The sequence below is a fragment of the Molothrus ater genome, chromosome 1 (assembly GCF_012460135.2).
Source record: "Molothrus ater isolate BHLD 08-10-18 breed brown headed cowbird chromosome 1, BPBGC_Mater_1.1, whole genome shotgun sequence".
NCBI classification, from domain to species: Eukaryota; Metazoa; Chordata; class Aves; order Passeriformes; family Icteridae; genus Molothrus; species Molothrus ater.
In genome coordinates, this window is record NC_050478.2 from 57806051 (window position 1) to 57822974 (window position 16924).

The following is a 16924-nucleotide window of genomic DNA, read 5'->3' on the forward strand; positions in this document are numbered from 1 at the left end:
AATTCTTTTAGACTGTCTCATGGTGTTGTTTACTTTTTATCTGTCACAAGTTTGGATTCTATTTTCAATTTCATGGCGAAACCTAGCTTTTGGAAGGATGCTTCTAAAAACTGTCCCCAGCAACAAGCATTTTTTAAAATGAAAGCACATATTGGTGGATGATTTTTTTTTTTTTTGCTTGTCCGTAAGGCCTTTATGTAAGGAAGGAAAGAAAGGAAAGAACAAAAGAGAGAGGGCATCACAGTATGCTGCAATTGATGGTGTCAGCAGCACCTTATAACTCCTCCCTTGCCTTCTGGAGGTGTACACAGAACTGTATTAAACTACTGCTCCTGCTTGCAGGGATTGTAACCCCAATGGCATTTGAAATACCTAGGAACAGCTTCTTTAAAAATCAGGGACTCCAGGAAATACTTCACACAAAAGGGTACAGTGTGTATGCAGGAGACTCATGCTGAACATCTAGACTTGTAGTTTATTGGCTGTAGTCCATTTCATCTTCCTCACCAGAATCTCCACATCATGACAACCTTGCTGTCTTCATGTCAAGGCATGTCCTGAGCAGTCACTGACCCCACCATGGGCTGGTTTTTAGAAATTACTATAGGTTGATGACTAAATGGCTAAATGAAAATAGGTTTTTAGGAATGACTATACCATGATGAATGTTCAGAAGTGAATGTATTGAGATTCGTCCTCCTTGACATGCTGACACAGACCTAGGCTAGGGCTTCTCTTCCTTCTGCTTCCTTGTCTCATCTCCCTCTCTCCCTTGAAAGGCAAGGCTGTTTACTGTCGTCCCTGCTGCACATAGGAGAGATGACTGTAAGAGCCCCAAGTACATATCTACCATGTCCCTACTCCCAACATCCTGGGTGTTTGTCGGGATGAGCTCACACCAACTTCAGAGTGCCTACCCTTTGTTCTTTCCCTCACTGCTTTAAAACACCTGCTCTCTTTCTCCCTAAACTATGTTGCAGGTATGCTTGTACCTAACCTCACTAAATTTTACCCACTGTCTTGACTTCTATCTTAAGCTGCCCTGTCACTACAGGCTTGCATGGCAACCTGGACTGTTGCCTGGTGAACCTACTCTGCTCCTCTTGCTCAGGTATTGAATTTGCTGACTCAGCTCCCAGCTCAATCTTCTACATGGAGCAATCTGTCCCTGCTATATCCTGATGGTCATACTGTTCAGATGAAAATAAGCAGCCACTGAGCAAAGAAATGAGTGAAAAAATGGCAAAAGGATTGGAAAATAAATATTCAAGCATGACAAAGTAGAAACAAAATACATGTTTTAAGAGAGGGTGTATGATACAGTGGGGAGAACCTTTCCACTATCCCTGAAATGAAAAGAAGAAATTATGAGAAAAAGATAAAAAGGCTATTTTGGCTAAACTAAAGAAGAAAATAAAAGCAGATGCTTGTAGAGAAATGCTGGACAGTTAAGTTAGACTATCAGGAATGGCTGGAATTGACTCAATGCAAATTTAAGACAGGAAAGGGGAAAAAAAAGCAGAACTGTTTAGATAAAAAGGGAAAATGGGGAACAAAGGAAAACCTGTACAGACCTAACCATTAGCAATTGTGCACCCGAACATACAGGAAAATTTCATTAGTGCTTTCCAGGCAGTGATTGGTTTCTTGGTGACAACAAAAAAACAAAAAAAAAGAATGAAGTTTTGTGGTAATCATGAAAAGCAGTGTTGAAATAAAGTAGTAGTTCTAGGTGAATATTATGGTCACATCTTTAGTGACGGAGAAGTCTATGGGAACTAGAGGACTAATGCAAGCTTCTTGACAGCAGCAGGAAAACCACACACCATCTCTGAAAGGATGTTCCCGACACACACCTTTCTTTGCAGTCTTAGATGATCACCATGTTTACATACAGCAAAACACTTCATATACATTCAAAATATATGGGAATCATGTAGCATCTTCATAAAGCCGTTGCCATACTGGTTTGCAAGCTTCCTTTGCAGCAATGGCATGAGTCTGGGGGGCATTTCAGCGGCTAGTGTTTCTGCAATAACCCACAAGTTCTTTAAGGTCTTTGAAGCCATTAACTTTGCCCACAATGAACAATAGCACTATGCAGCTAGTGGAACTTTTAAACGGAGAATTTCACTCGGAGGGTGGGGTGTGGAGGTTAAAATGCCAACAGGCTGCGTGAAGCAGTCGTGCAGAGGGGTCATTCTTTGGAGTTGCTGATGTTATAGAACTATGAGCTTTCTGCGCAGTCTCTGTGAAAATCAGCAGCTCTGTAAGGCCTCTGAGCTGTTCAGTAGATGTACTGTTACCATGGCACTGTAAACCTCTGCAGGAAGGTGTGAATCATAAAATGGTTAAACACTGGTGCTGAAACCCGCAGTATGACGAATCATGCAGTTCTATGGATTGTTTGTAGCTGGAACCTAAGATTTTTCTGCAGCATCAGCTGTAGTATGGAAATCCTTGTGTGGACTTTTTTTATGTCTCTGCTACCTCCTTCGAGATAGCCTGAGAACAGATCCCTGCTTTCTATCCTGTGCCTAGAGAAAGCACCTCTTTTACACATGGAGACAGAGGGCCGATCCGTCCTGTACCCACCCTCCTGCTCTTGGCCGCTCAGCCGGGCTCTGAAATGTTGGAGACAAGCCGATTGTCCACCAAAAGATCCATTAATTGCCCGAGCTAGTGTTTCTTTCTCGCTATTTGTCTTCCTTTTTTCCTCCTTTGCAGTATCAAACAAGGTTTGGCTTCCTAGCCCTTTCCGGGTACAGGAAAAGCAGCACTGCAGCACACAACGCTACGTAACCAAACCCCCCCTTGCGCACGGCTCGGCCCGCCCCCGGTTCCGCCCTCCCGCCTCGTGCTTCGTTCTGCTCTCTCTCTCTCACCACTGCGGTGCAGGCTGTGTGCGGAGATAAGGCTCAATCGGTGGCGCATGCGCAAGCTGTGCGCGTGCGCGGCAGCTAGGACGCCGGACCGCGGAGTGGGGCTGGTGCTGGCATGGCGGAGGCGCGGCCCGGCTCAGGTGAGCGTAGCTGCCGCTCTGGGGCAAGGGTACTGAGGAGAGGGACTGCAGGATTGGGTGGGCGCAGTGAAGGGGAGAAGCAGTCATCACTCCCCAGCGATACTAGCGGGTAGAAAGTCGCGCCGAAGCGGTCGCCATCGAACGCTGGCTTGTCGAAGGGTGCGGGCTGCGGCACCACCTGTTGCGGCTGGCCCGCCCCTGCCCGGCGCGACTTAGCGGTGCTTGTCGCCCCCAAAATGGCCGGACTTGACTTTGCCGCAGGGCCCTGTAGGAAGAACTTTGCCCGAGGAGGAACCTGCTTGCTCCTAGTATGGGACAAACGAATGTAACGTCTTTGGTAGCGTCAGAGAAAATACATAAATAAGAGCTTAGTTACTGGAAAACCTGTCTGCTCTCTGCCCACCTATATCCTTGAAACCCAGGTTTCAGGCTGTCCGCATAGAGCAGTGACAATGACAAGGTCTCAGGCCCACGAGCTGCTGTAAAGCCGCGTCTTTTTGAGGGGTCTCAGAGGGATCTGTGAGTAGAAGTCTTAGACATGCAGGAGATTACTGGTTAGAGCAGGTGCTGCCTGTTCTGAGGAATCTAGGCAGGGGCTCACGGATGGAGAGCGTCTTAGGGACACGGCCTGGACCGGGACTGGGTGCAATATGCAAGAAAACAGTTTTTCCTTTGTTTTGCCGTGCTTACTTGTATGATGCAGGTTCAGATTAACTTTAGATTTATTGGTTATGATTGATGAGGAGTGGGGAGGAAACATTACAAGACCGATATTTCAGCCTTGCATTTAATTATTTGTCCTGTATTTCGGATACTTAACCATAGAAGAACTCTTATGTAATTTTGTCACGAGTATGTGTCTAGAAATAACACTGTTGCTGAGAGTAATCAATGACGTTTGGTTTTTTCATCATGTTGCTTAATTTTACTGTAGTCCAGTAGACCTTATCCGGTAATCAATGTCACATTGAGGTTAATTGGTGAGCTGACTAATTTCATTGTTCATAGTTGTTGTATTTCTGTCAAGGGAAATCGTGGACTTTTGTATTTTGGGTTAAGAAGAAAGTATCATTCTCTATTTTTGCAACATCCTGATCTTAATTCAGATGAAGATTATCTACAGCCATTGTCCTTAATAGCATCTCCTGTTCTTGGCAGTCTGGCTAGTATGATGGAGAAGTTACATGAGTTCAATTTTTGGTGGTATGAGAATGGGTCCACTGCCCTTGTTGGAAGTGAAATGGCTTGGGACATGGTACAGAGAGCAGAGATAGAGCTTCAGTAAAACTGATGCAGTCAAATTTATTCTTGTCTATGTTTCATTCTGTCAGGCTTTGGGTCAACTGTGATTGTGAAATCTTTTTGTATAGTATATATGTATTGGAATAGAGAGTCTTAGGTATTCTGGGCTAAAAATTGCTTTACTGTAAAGTAGTAGATTAGTCTGCATGGGACACCATTTCTACACTTGCCTTATAATAAGGTATAACAAAATAACACATATATTGTTACTTGGGATTAGGTTCTGGAGTTGGGTCATTTTTTGTGCTCTCAAAAAAATCTCATAGGTAAGTTTTGAGTTCTACATGTGCAGTATTAGAATGGAAACTGGCTTTTGCACTACAGGTTCATGGATGGAGCAAGTCTGATTTTGAAAGCTTAAAACTGAAAGATACTTCTGCTCTCAGAGTAGAACAGGGGTTTGAAGAGTGACAGTTTTGCGCCACTACAGATGTGTTGCTCATCCAGGATATTTTGTCAATAGTGAAGAATTATTGAGACCCAGGAAATTATTATAAAAGACAAAGAGGAAAAATATAAGCAGCAAAGCAATTGTATAATAATTGTTCACACTGATGCATCTTTCTTGTTTCAGTCCCTGTGCACATAGAAGGGACAAATGTATTCTATTTAATAGCTGTTAATGGATTTTTTTCCCATCAGTTGCTGTAATTGCTGTTTAATGTAGTTTTGGTTTTTTGCCATCACAAGGACAGCTGGGTGTTATACATGTTACAATGCATCATTAAGCTGAAGATAACCAGGGAATTGCTATAAAACATTGGTCGCTGTAAGGGAGAAGAAGAAAGTGAAAACTTAAAATGTATTTTTTTTTCCATATGCAAAATCTATTCTGTAGTAGGTCCTTTTGTTTGGATGATGAAACTACTTATGACAAAATCCTACTTTCAAATTTTCTCGCATGTCATCTTGAAATGGGCTGGCTAAAACTTTAAAGGTCCATTTAAAGTGTGGATGCACTGAATTGGACATGAAATGGCAATATCAGAAAAGACAATAACATCACACTGTACCAGTATACACAGGTGACTAGCTAGCTGGAAAATAGCTTTGCAGAAAAGGTGAGATGAGGCCACCCCTCAAGCACTGTGTCCAACTCTGGGCTCCATGTGTGCAAGGAGAATGTGTACATACTGGACTGAATCCAGCAAAGGACCATGAAGACCATTGAGGAATTGGAGCATCCTTTACATGAGGAGAGATAGAGAGAGCTGGATATGTTTAGTCATAAGAAGTCTCAGATATTAGTGCTGTGTACAAATACTGAAAGTGTGGGAATAAAGAATATGGAACCAGATTCTTCTTAGTGGTATTAAATTAAAGGACAAGAGGCGACAGGTATAAAACATACAAAATTCCAGTTGAACACAAGGAAAAGCCTTCTTACTGTGAGAATAACACTGGAACAGGTTGCTGAGAGAGGTCATGGCCTCTCAGTCCTTGGAGATACTTAAAATCCAGCTGGTCATAGTTAGGGGTAACTGACCCTTTTTGGGTAGGATTTTTGAACTAGATGATCTACAGAAGTCTCAAAATGAGCCATTCTGTAATTCTGTGGGTCTGCTGGTTTTCCATGTTATTCTCTAGTAATTTCTGGAAAGCATTGTAGTAGAGGAGCATATCTTTTATGACATGAGCTAATACAGTTGAAGTAAACAATGAGTTTTGGGCATGCAGATTGTTTTGCCTCGAAATTGGTTGCACTACTTGAGTCAATAAGCCTGAAACAATGTAATTCCTGTTTAGGAAGAAATTCAAAATTTTGTAAATCTGTGTCATCTTGAAAATAATAAGATGCTGTAGGTGAATGTATAAAGTGATCAGAGAAGACAGAAAATATGAACTTAGTAGTCTGGTTTAAAGCTCCCAGTGCTATGGGGAAAGCCTCAGATTTCCATAATGGACCATTCAGTTTTTGTTTGTTTGTGGGTTTTAAATTTTTTGGGGGGGGTTGTTGTTCTGTTTAATACAGGCATTTTAAGAGCTGCAGGGAGTGTCTTCTGTGTAACTTGCACTTCGTGTGCAGATGACTGAATCATCTTGTCTGGATATATGTAATGCTGACATGAATAGATTGTCGTGTGCACATTCTACTGTCATCTATCTTTAGGTGAAAGAATAGGTTATTTGAATTGCTTTAAAAATGAAGGCATCCATCCTGAAAAATCAGCTTTGTCTTACAGGTGAGAGATAGTATATAAATAGAATATTCTGAGTGGAAAGGGACTCACAAGAGTCATTGAGTTAAATGCTTGATATCCCACATGGCAACCTAAAAATTAAATAAGATATCTAAACACATTATTAAAACAGTTCTTGAATACTGAAAAGCTTGGGGTCATGACCACTTTCCTATAAAGCTTTTTCCAGTACTTGACCACCCTTTAATTGAATTTTTACCTGATACTCTCCAATCTGACTTCTCTGTGGCCGAGCTTTAAGCTTTCCTTTGCTTCCTATCACTGGCCACTGGGGAGAAGAAATCAGCAACTGCCTCTCCACTTCCTCTCATAAGAAAACTGTAGGCAGCAATAAGGTGACCCCTCGGTCTCCTCCAAGCTCAACAAAGCTAGTACTTTCAGCTGCTCATGTAACTTAGTCCTTTTACTATCTCTGTTGTCGTCCTTTGGACACTTAATATTTTTATACTTTTTTGCGTTGTGGAGCCAAACACACAGTAATAAAGAAACTGTTTTTGTACACAGTGCAAGACACTATTTTTGGCTGAATTTATGGGTATCTCATTAAAAGCAGTCATTTAAAAGATGTCTGAAGTCCATTTAGAAAGAATGGTAATAATCAGTAGTGTTTGTTTCATTCCAGTTTTATACTGATAGGAAACTTCAGAAGGAAATCAGTTCTTCCTGTCTAGGAAGTAAATCTGAATTAATTTAAGAAGAAAGAAGTACTAAGTCTGATGCCTAAAGGGCTGTTCTGTGGAGTGTTACTTTTTTTTCTGATTAACTTTGTCAATATATTTTTTCTCTTTTATACTTGTTTTTAATTATCAACTTCATAATAGTTAAAGTACATTATGTAACGGTTCTTAAAAATCTAATTGAATATAGCTTCCTGAAACTGTGAAACTGTTCTAAAATATGTCACTTAGGCATAATGTCTTTAAGTGGCACCTTCAAATGTCATCCTTAATGTATTCATAAAAGAGTACCTAAGCTATTGGCGGTACTGTTCCCAAGTATAAGCTCTGTTTTTGAAGATAAGCTTGTACTTATTGAAATGAGTACTTACTAATTTGCTTCATATTTTCTAATGTGTCCTTATCAAATTATTTTTCTGAAAGATAGTTCACAAGGACTATCTCTTTGCCAGGGCATTCTGGCTCTGTCAACAGTTAATGCCAAAGGGGTTTAATGCTATGGTAGAACAGGCATGAAACCATATCGCTTTCATATGCTTCATTCTAATTCAAACCAAAGTTCCTAGGGATGTTAAAATCATAGAATCATAGATTGGCTTGGGCTAGAAGGGACCTTAAAAGTCATCTAGTTTCAACCCCCCTGTGATGGGCAGGGACATCTTCCAATAGACCTGCTTATTCAGAGCCCCATCCAGTGTGGCCTTAAACACTTCCAGTGATGGTACTGCTGCTTTGGGCAACCCGTTCCAGTGTCTTACCACTGTCAAAGTAAAGATTTTCTTCTTTATATCTAACCTAAATCTCTCCTCTTCCAGCTTGAAGCCAGACCCCCTTGTCCTGTCCTTACACGCCCTTGTAAAAAGTCTCTTCCCATTTTTCTTGTGGGCTCCCTTCAGGTACTGGAATGTTGCAGTTAGGTCACCTTGGAGCCTCTTCTCCAGGTTGAACAAATCCAATTCTCTTAGCCTTTCCTCAGAGGGGATATGCTCCATCCTTCCAGCCATCTTGGTGGCCTCCTCCACACTTGCTTCAATTCAACAAGTTGATGACCTTCATGTGCTGGGGGACCCCATAGCTGGAGATGGAGATAGCACTCCAGGTGTTGCATTGAAATTGAAATTGAGTAGAGGGGATGTATCAAGAAGCAGAGTAGAGGGGATGAATCAACTCATTTGACCTGCTGGCCACACTTCTTCTGATGTGGCCCAGGTTGCAGTTGGTCTTCTGGGCTGTGAGCACATGTTGTCAGGTCATGTCTGCCTCTTGTTCACCAAGTCTTCTCAGCAGGGCTGTTCTTAATCTGTTCATCCCCCAGCCTTTATTGATACTTGGGGTTGCCCTGACCCAGGTGCAGCACTTTGCCCTTGGTCTTGTTTAACCTCATGAGATTCCTGTGGCCCACTTTTTGAGCTTGTCCAGGTCCTTCAGGATGGCATTCCATTCTCAAGCTGTGTCAATTGCGCCACTCAGCTTGATGGCATCTGCAAATTTGCTGAAGGTACAATGTATCTCTTTGACTATATAATTAATGAAGATATTAAACAACAGTGGTTGCAGTGCAGACCCCTGAGGGACATCACTTGTCACTGATGTCCATCAGGACTCTGAGCTGTTGATGACTACTCTCTGGATGTTACTTTCCAGACAATTTTTTATTTGCGTAATAGTACACCAATCTCTCTGATTGAGAGAGCTGGATGTTAGGAGAGACCATATCAAAGTCTTTACATAAGTCCAGATAAATAATACCTGCAGCCCTTCCCTTGTCCACTTATGCAGTCACTCCATAGAAAGCCACTATGTTGGTCCAGTGGGACTTGTCCTTGGTGAAGCTCTGCTGGTTGTCCCAAATCACCTCCCTGTCCTCTATGTGCCTTAGTGTAACTCCTATGAGGATCTGTTCCATGATGTTCTCAGGCACAGAGGTGAGACAATATAGAAGTTTTTTCTAAAGTTATTATGATATTCTGTGTTTATTTTATAGAAATACAGGCTGGACTTTAGCTTTGGGGCATCCCTTTTACTATGAATTTTTGTGTATGTATATGTAAGCATGTCAGAGGCAATTTCAGCCAGTGTTAGCTACTTATTATTACACTTGTACATTTATTTTGCAGTTTCTTGTCTTGGCAGACAGTAATCAGTTTTAGTAGAATTTACCACTCTGGAATTTTCTTCATTATGTAGAAGCTGAGAGCAAGAATGGGAATCTTACTGATGTAAAAAGTTCTAATGAATTATTAATATTTTGGAGGTGCTTTTAAGTATCTGAATCCCAGTTTCTAATTTTTTTTTCTGCAGACTTTTTTTTTCTGCAAACCTGTTTTTATTAAACCATAGCTATCCGTCAGACTTTAAATTTTAGAGTATACAAAAGAAAGCTTAAAACAGCTAATAAAATGGGCTGTTTCCAATAAGGTTTGCATGTAATTGTAGGATTGCATTCTGTTTTCAGATCAAAATGTGTAAAATTTAAGTAGTCTGTACTGAATCACTGCCGTTAACATTATAGTGCATAATTTACAATTGTACTGCTCTTTATTAGTGATAGGAAAGAAACTGACTTAACACTGGGAAAACTGGAAGTAAGTGTAGCTGTAGAAAATACAATGGAGAACTTTACATTTGCAATTCTTTGCACGGGATACATATGTTGAGAAAAATAGAATGTTTCTAGGGAAGATGCTTTCAGTCCAGAATCTTTCATATGTAGAGCCTAATGTTGGTACCTACTAGGGTCTGCAGTCCTAAAGATAGAATAGTTCAACTGGAAGGGACCTACAATGGTCATTGAATCCAGATCTGACCACTTCAGGGCTGACCAAAAGTTGAAGCATATTGAGAGTGTTGTCCAGTTGTCTCTTAGACACTGGCAGACATGAGGTATTAACCACCCTTCTGGAAAGCCTGTTAAGGGTTTGGACCATGCTCTTGGCAAAGACATGTCCCCTCATGTTGAGTCTGAACACCTCCCCACGCCTCCTTCTTATTCCCCGGGGGGGTCACAGCTTTGAACTATTCCCACATGTGCTGGCACTAGGTACCAGGAAGAAAGGATCAGTACCTGTGTCTCTACTTCTTTTTTGCCTGACCTAATTTAGATTTTTCACTGATTCTTAATTCAGTCTTGAGATGTTTTGAAGACCAGATTTCTGTCTGGTTTTTCCATTTTGTTGTCACAAAATCAGGTTAGTATTTCGACTTAAAAAACCCCAAACCATTTCTATCTAGTTGATTTATAACATATAATACTGTATAGAGAGGCATATAATAATATATAATATAATATACTATATTAATAACAGACTATCTTGTAATGTAACATTGTAATGTTAATATATATGGGTATAGTAAATATAGATAATATTAAACTATATAAATTATATAAATAATATATAATATAGTTTTTGCAAAGACAAAAATCCCCAAAGTAATTTCAACTGCTCTTTAAAAATTAAAGTATGAATTAGGCAATGTGGTTAAAACATGCTGAAATGTAATTTTAAATTCTTAAGTTTTATTAAGGTTAAAGCTTCACTTCCACAAAGTTGTATGTTATAGTTTTTCCTCTGGCCGCCAACTTCACATTGCAGCTATAACCATTCCTAGAGGTTTTGAAAAAACCATTTTTCATTTGAAAACAGAATTAATTCATTGGGGAAAAAAAGCATGTTAGTGCCTTGAAATGTTCTGGTTTATTCTTCTCTTCAAAATGTTAATTTCCACAATCTTAATTGAGAAAAATGGTAGTTCAGGATCCTAGATTGCATTAGCCTTTTGGAGAGTCTTTTGGCCTAAGTGATGGCCTAAGTGTTTGATTATCTCTTTTAATTGTTATGAACCAGGAATAAACTGTGCTCTGTCCTACCACGTGAGGTAACCTACCCAACTAGTAAAATGAGATCCATGAGATCTCCATGAGATTTTATTAACTTTTTTTTACATTACTGTGTAAACTTTAACTAATCTGCCACAGCCAATTAAACTATCCCTGATATTCACCTAATGATATCTGTTGCAGGCAGACACTACTGGTGCAATGTTACAGGAAATTGAGTAACATAGGAATTATCTTTCTTTTATCTAGAGGCATGTAAATTACAGAAGACTGCTGAAATAGAAGCATGGTTCATGTTGATGGCCTCAGAAAATAGTTTTGCACAGCTGTCCTGTGCCGTTTAATATGTCTGTCTCTAGAACAGTATAATCAGAGTTGATGCAAGTATTTACTACTGCTCCTTTTAATTTATTTTCAAAATTTGTATAATATTCAAATCTCAGATGTAGACATTGTATTTAAAGGACCTCTTTTTCAGGTTCTTGTATTTACGTAAACATGCTTGGAAAAACTTTAGATGTTGAACACTGATTGTCACACTTGCATGTCTTGTGCTGCTTCAAAAGTTTTCTTTCACCTTTATTTTTATATTCACAGTTCTGCGTCATCACAGTCCTGACAAGAAGGCTTCTACAAAGCACTGTATGATTCAGTTCGAGTTTCTGGACACTTGTTTCCAGTTGTTCTGTCAAGTGTGGGATTGATGGAACTTCTGGACCTTTGCATGTATGGTAATTTGGTTGAAAAGAAGTATGTACTGTTTAAGTTTTATGAATTTGTATTTATTTATGTTGTAGGTACATTGAATTTCAGCCCTGGTGCTACTGCTTCCATTTCTGGAGAAGGACAACCAACAGATACAAACTGGGTAAATCAAGATAGGAAAGACTCTAACAGTAACCAGAATAGAAGTAATATACCAATTCCTAGTCCGTATTCTGAAAGAGGTACAGATCATGAAAGCTCTTCCACAAAGCATCATGGCTTTTGTAATCTGGAAAGTCAGTATGGGAATTCTGAAGACTTCCACCAATATTTTGGTACCAGTAAAAGTTTGAAGAATCGCAGCTTGCAAAGCCAGAGATTGCATAGATTAAGAAATGATAGCACATGTGCTAGAAATAAGATAAGGCAAAGTACTACTGATAATGCTGCAGGTCCAGGAATTTCAGATGCTGCACTAGTACCTGGTAGAAGAGCACCTCCTAGAGGATACAGTGATTTTCTCTCCTCAGAGAGTGACAGGGAAGTACCTAATGCAGATAGCAGAGGGGCAAAGCCGAAGAAAGCGCATCTGATACATGTATCTGGGAGAGGTTTTAGGGAAAAGGCAAAGCAGATACATGACCGTGAAAAGCGCATGAGCTCTAAACAGAAAGTAGAGTTGTCTGAAAATTTTCCATCTTTGGATTTGACGCAGTCTGACTCTTCAGAATCATCCATTGGAAAGGCATTCTGTGATGCACCTTTTGGAAGTGGGGATGAGCAAAAAGGCTACAATAATGTAAACAAAAGATATCCCCGGAAACCTGTGTGGAACAAACCCCCACTAGAAAAGGAGTGTCAGAAAAGACATGATTCTCACCGTAGTAAAAATACAAAAGTAGGTAAGAAGTCTTCTGTTGCATATACTCCAAAAGATAAAAATGAAAGGAAGAAAGAACTCATTGCTCACAAAAATGATGAAAACTTGACCAATGAAATCAGACATCAGTTGTCTGAGTCTCTCAGGTTCAGTGGAAGAAAGTTCTTGCTAAAGGGGGATGAAGCACCTTCACTTCATTTCAGCTGGACCCAGTACTGGAAGAAGCAAAGTGATGTACCAAAAAACAAAGAAACTCATACAGGTAAGTTTTTGAGACTGTCCTGGACTCCCAAATGAAAGATATGATCTTGAATATTTTAAGCAGTCTTTGCTTCAGCTCCTGCCTTGAGTAGCTGAAGCAGCTTATTATTTCACATTAAATTGGTTTTGGGATCAGAGGGTAGAAGTAAATGTAGATGTGTGGTATTTCAGTAGGAACATATTCTGTAAGTTTACCTAGAGAAGGACAGATTTTGTTTAAAGTTTTTTCTGTTTTGGCTACACCAAACTGCAAACAGTGACCTAGTCAGGTACCATTTTAAAATGTGTATGTTGTGGGAGTGAAATTCTGAGTATTCTAAATAATGGGACTTGAGAAGGATAATGCTGAAACTGACTTTTGCAGAATAGGTCTTTTCGTGTTTTTTGTAGGAGTAGGAAAATGCCAGACAGAGAAATGGTATTCTACTCATAACTGAATTTTATGGGGTTTTTTTCTGCACCTTTGATGCCTTAAAGAACCTATAAATGAAACAACACACACTTCTGAGATAACAGTATAGGAGGTAATATTAAAGCTGGTCTTTATTGGAGGCCTTCATGTGCAAATATGGAAAACGTCCACAAACCTCCCCACTCCGGGTGCATAGGGTTTTATAAGTTTAGTAAATTAACATAATTAACAGAAATCACCAATTAGGAGCATAAGTGGTGATGCTGTTCTCCCCACAGTTCAAGACTGAACCTTGTTGATGAAAATGTGTCTCAAAGAGCTGTTTTTCAAGCTTGGTTTCTAAGGAGAACCAAGGTAGCATAGGGGTCTTGGAATGTGTTTTGCCTTTCAGGGCAGGGGAAAGTACTCTGGAAAACTAGATATGAGTGCAATAATAGGCTACAGAGCTCCAAATATGTGTCTGAAAAATACAGGCACAGAAGAAAAAATACAGAAGAAAAAAGACGAAAAATGTTAGGCATCACCTCAAAAGGTAATTAGAAATAGAGGCCATATCTGGATACTATTTTTGGAAGTTTGAGAATAGAAACATGTGCTGTTGAGAGTGTAAACCAGATCCACAGTTGGCTATCTGAGTGAAATTTATGCTGACTCATACCATTAGTGACTGAAAACATTAAATGCCAATCAGCTCAATCTCTTCAGGGCTATGATACTGGTTTCTGTTTCAACAACAACTTAGGTAGCTTATTCTTACTGTTTTGCATAAGCTTAAGCACTAAGTGTCAAGAGGCTTAAATGTTCAAATGCAATAAGGAGAAACACCAAGAATTATATTTATTTGGTATTTTACAAAGCATCTCAACCTTACCTTCTGTTGCACGGAATGATAGAGATGGGTAGACTAGTTCCAATTATCTTAACTGATATCAAATCTATTGAAGACTTCTCAGCATCTCCTATTTCACAATTGAGAAAATAATAGCATAATCAGGAAGCATACAATACATCTAGTTGGAAGCTTTCTTCTCTTAGCAGGATCAAGATCTTCCTTGATCCTCTTTAACCTAAGTAAATTAACTGTCATGCTCCTGGGTTCTATTTGAATCATAAAATTGGAGGTACCTCAGTCTTTTCCCCATCATTATTATTAAATGAAAAATATCACATGCAATAAGCAGAAAGATAAGTAATAGTCTTTCCCAGGGAACTTAAGGAGCTTCCCCCTCCAAAATAGTTGTTTATTTGCATGCTTTATTTGGGAGCTCTTTTGGAAACACTGTCTGCCACTGTTTTCAGGGAACTAGGATTGTGGATTTTTAACTATTTCTGGGACAGCTACAGTTTCTGAGTAGATATAGCTTTAGTCTTCTGGAGAAAAGAAGTATGTTTTACATGAGAATATTCCTTTATGGCGGATAATAATTATGGGTTAGCAAGTAGAAATTACTGTTAGTCCTAAATGTTGTGGGGCTTGATGCAGGAGGGCTAGAAAACAAATTTGAAAGTAGTATTGAGGAGGACAGACACTGTTAACACTTGCAAGCCGTGGACTTCCTTGGAATCAGATGTTGTACAAGCACATTTTGAATTGACAGTAATTTTCTATTATTTTCCTTTCTTATTTCCTTCATTATGAATTTGAACTTTCCTTGTTGTTGTGATCCAATCTAATCACAGAAGAGCAAAGAGAACTCTGTGAATAAAGCCAAATGTACTTGAGTTCGAATGTTCGCAGAAATGTGATTAAAACACAAACAAGGTTAGATGTTAATACTAAAAAAATATATATATTTTATTTAATAGTAAAAGAGACAAAGAGAAAGAGAGAGAAAAGAAAGAAATAAATAGAAAAAGGGGGCTGGGAGGAGAGGGGACGAGGAGAGTGACAGAGACAGATTAAATAGAAACATATCACCCCTTCATGGGTTCCGACGTCTTGTTGTTCCCCTCCCGCTCGTCTTCTTGGTGATGACAGTCCCCTGCTGAAAAGTATAGAAAGTATAGATCAATCATGGGCCAGGTGGGAACACCCAGGTGCCTCCCCTAAGGGGGGGGCAGGTTTGACATTGCTGCCTGCAGGACTGTGGGTCTGTTGCATCATGTTGCGTCATGTGCAGTGTTCTCTGGTGCAGGGTCTGGGGATCCCTTGGAGTGGGCCTGTGATAGGCCATGACATCCCATCTGCTGTCCCTCACATGGATGTCTGGTAGATGTGCCTTTCCAAAGGTGGGGGGCCCTGCAGTTGGGCAACTCTCTGCACAGCAGCTGGGTGGGTCTTCTCTGCCTCTGACTGGAGGGTATGTCACACATCCAAAAGAACTTCCTCACTTCCTCCTGGGTTTGGTGTCAGGGTCTTTGCAAGTCTGGCAGCAGATAAACCTGGGGCTATAGTCTCTACCCTGAAGCTTCTGGACATCCCTGCCATGGATGTATGCTCTTCCAGTCTTAGCCATCATTTCCCAGATGTGTTATCTCTGTCCCTTAGGCAGTTTAACTCACAGTTGAGGGCCTCAGCCCAGAGACCTCATTTAGAGTGCAGTGGTCTTCAATGCAGTTTTTGTTACACAATTTGCTATAATAGGCAAAAGTCTTTCATAAAAATGTTTAAGCCATAAACCATAACATTTCAGTCTCTGATACTTGTATTGGCACAATCTTAAAATGCTACATTTTTACACTGTTCACTTGTAGTTAATATATTTTTAAATCCTGTGGACATTTTTAAGGTGTATTTGGTAGTCTTATCTTAATGGGTGAGAAGTAATCTGACAGAAATGAAGCATTATATGGTGCCTTTCTTATGGTTGCACATCAGGCTGTGTTGACTTTAATGTGGGGTTCTTGCTTTATTTTCAAAGTACTTTTTCACATTTGTTCATTTGGCTCAAAAGACCCTGTACTTTGACTGTTGTTCCAGTAAATTCACTCCTAAAACACTCACTTTAAAAAGGGCCTTTTCCCATAATCCAGGTCCTCCATTATTAATATTTGTTGTGTCATCTCCTGGGAATACTTAAGGATAGGAATTAAATGTAATTTTGGCAGAGATTTCTATATTCAAGAGCATTCATCTTCTTGGTTTAAAGTGTATGCAAAGATGAATTTCCTATATAAAGTGATGAGGAAAATCTCAAACTTCTGCCAATCTTAAAAGTATTAATAACTTCAGAATTAGTAAGATCAGAATAATTACTAATTTGTCAAAATGGAATTTGCATTACCACTTTAATAAGAATCTTATATTCCTTCTTCTTGCTCTGAAGCTAAAAAAATGCACAGCAAGTATCAAACTGGAATCTTCCATGAATAAACTAATGTCTTATCTATAGCCACTGAGCTAAAATAGCCACAGAGCTAAAATAAGTTTCATTATAATTTAAATGAAATCTTTGAATTTAATTTGAGTTTCATTTCTTAGCTAGCTGTTGTTTATGCACAAGTAATATATTTGATTTGCAGGGTCATTGATTGAACAGCTGACCACAGAGAAGTATGAGTGCATGGTATGCTGTGAGGTGGTCCGAATAGCAGCCCCAGTGTGGAGCTGTCAGAATTGTTACCATGTATTCCACCTGAATTGCATCAAGAAATGGGCACGATCACCAGCTTCACAAGCTGAAGGT

The 16924-nt window shown here is 39.7% G+C and overlaps 1 protein-coding gene across 5 annotated transcripts in view; it reads left to right on the plus strand.

The window, feature by feature from the left end:
* The first annotated feature begins 2894 nt into the window (after positions 1-2894).
* The window catches only part of NFX1 (nuclear transcription factor, X-box binding 1), an 85669-nt gene continuing 71639 nt past the window's right edge, over positions 2895-16924 (plus strand). For 4 of the 5 annotated variants that reach the window (XR_004982624.2, XM_036407056.2, XM_036407058.2 and 1 more), the window contains exons 1-3: positions 2895-3022; positions 11838-12887; positions 16761-16922. Coding sequence is in view for 4 of the 5 variants with exons in the window: in XM_036407056.2 (XP_036262949.1) it covers positions 2998-3022; positions 11838-12887; positions 16761-16922 (1237 nt within the window). In the remaining variant the exon portion in view is untranslated. The remainder of the gene's footprint in view (positions 3023-11837; positions 12888-16760; positions 16923-16924) is intronic. The other variant, XM_036407057.2, reaches the window with a different exon arrangement.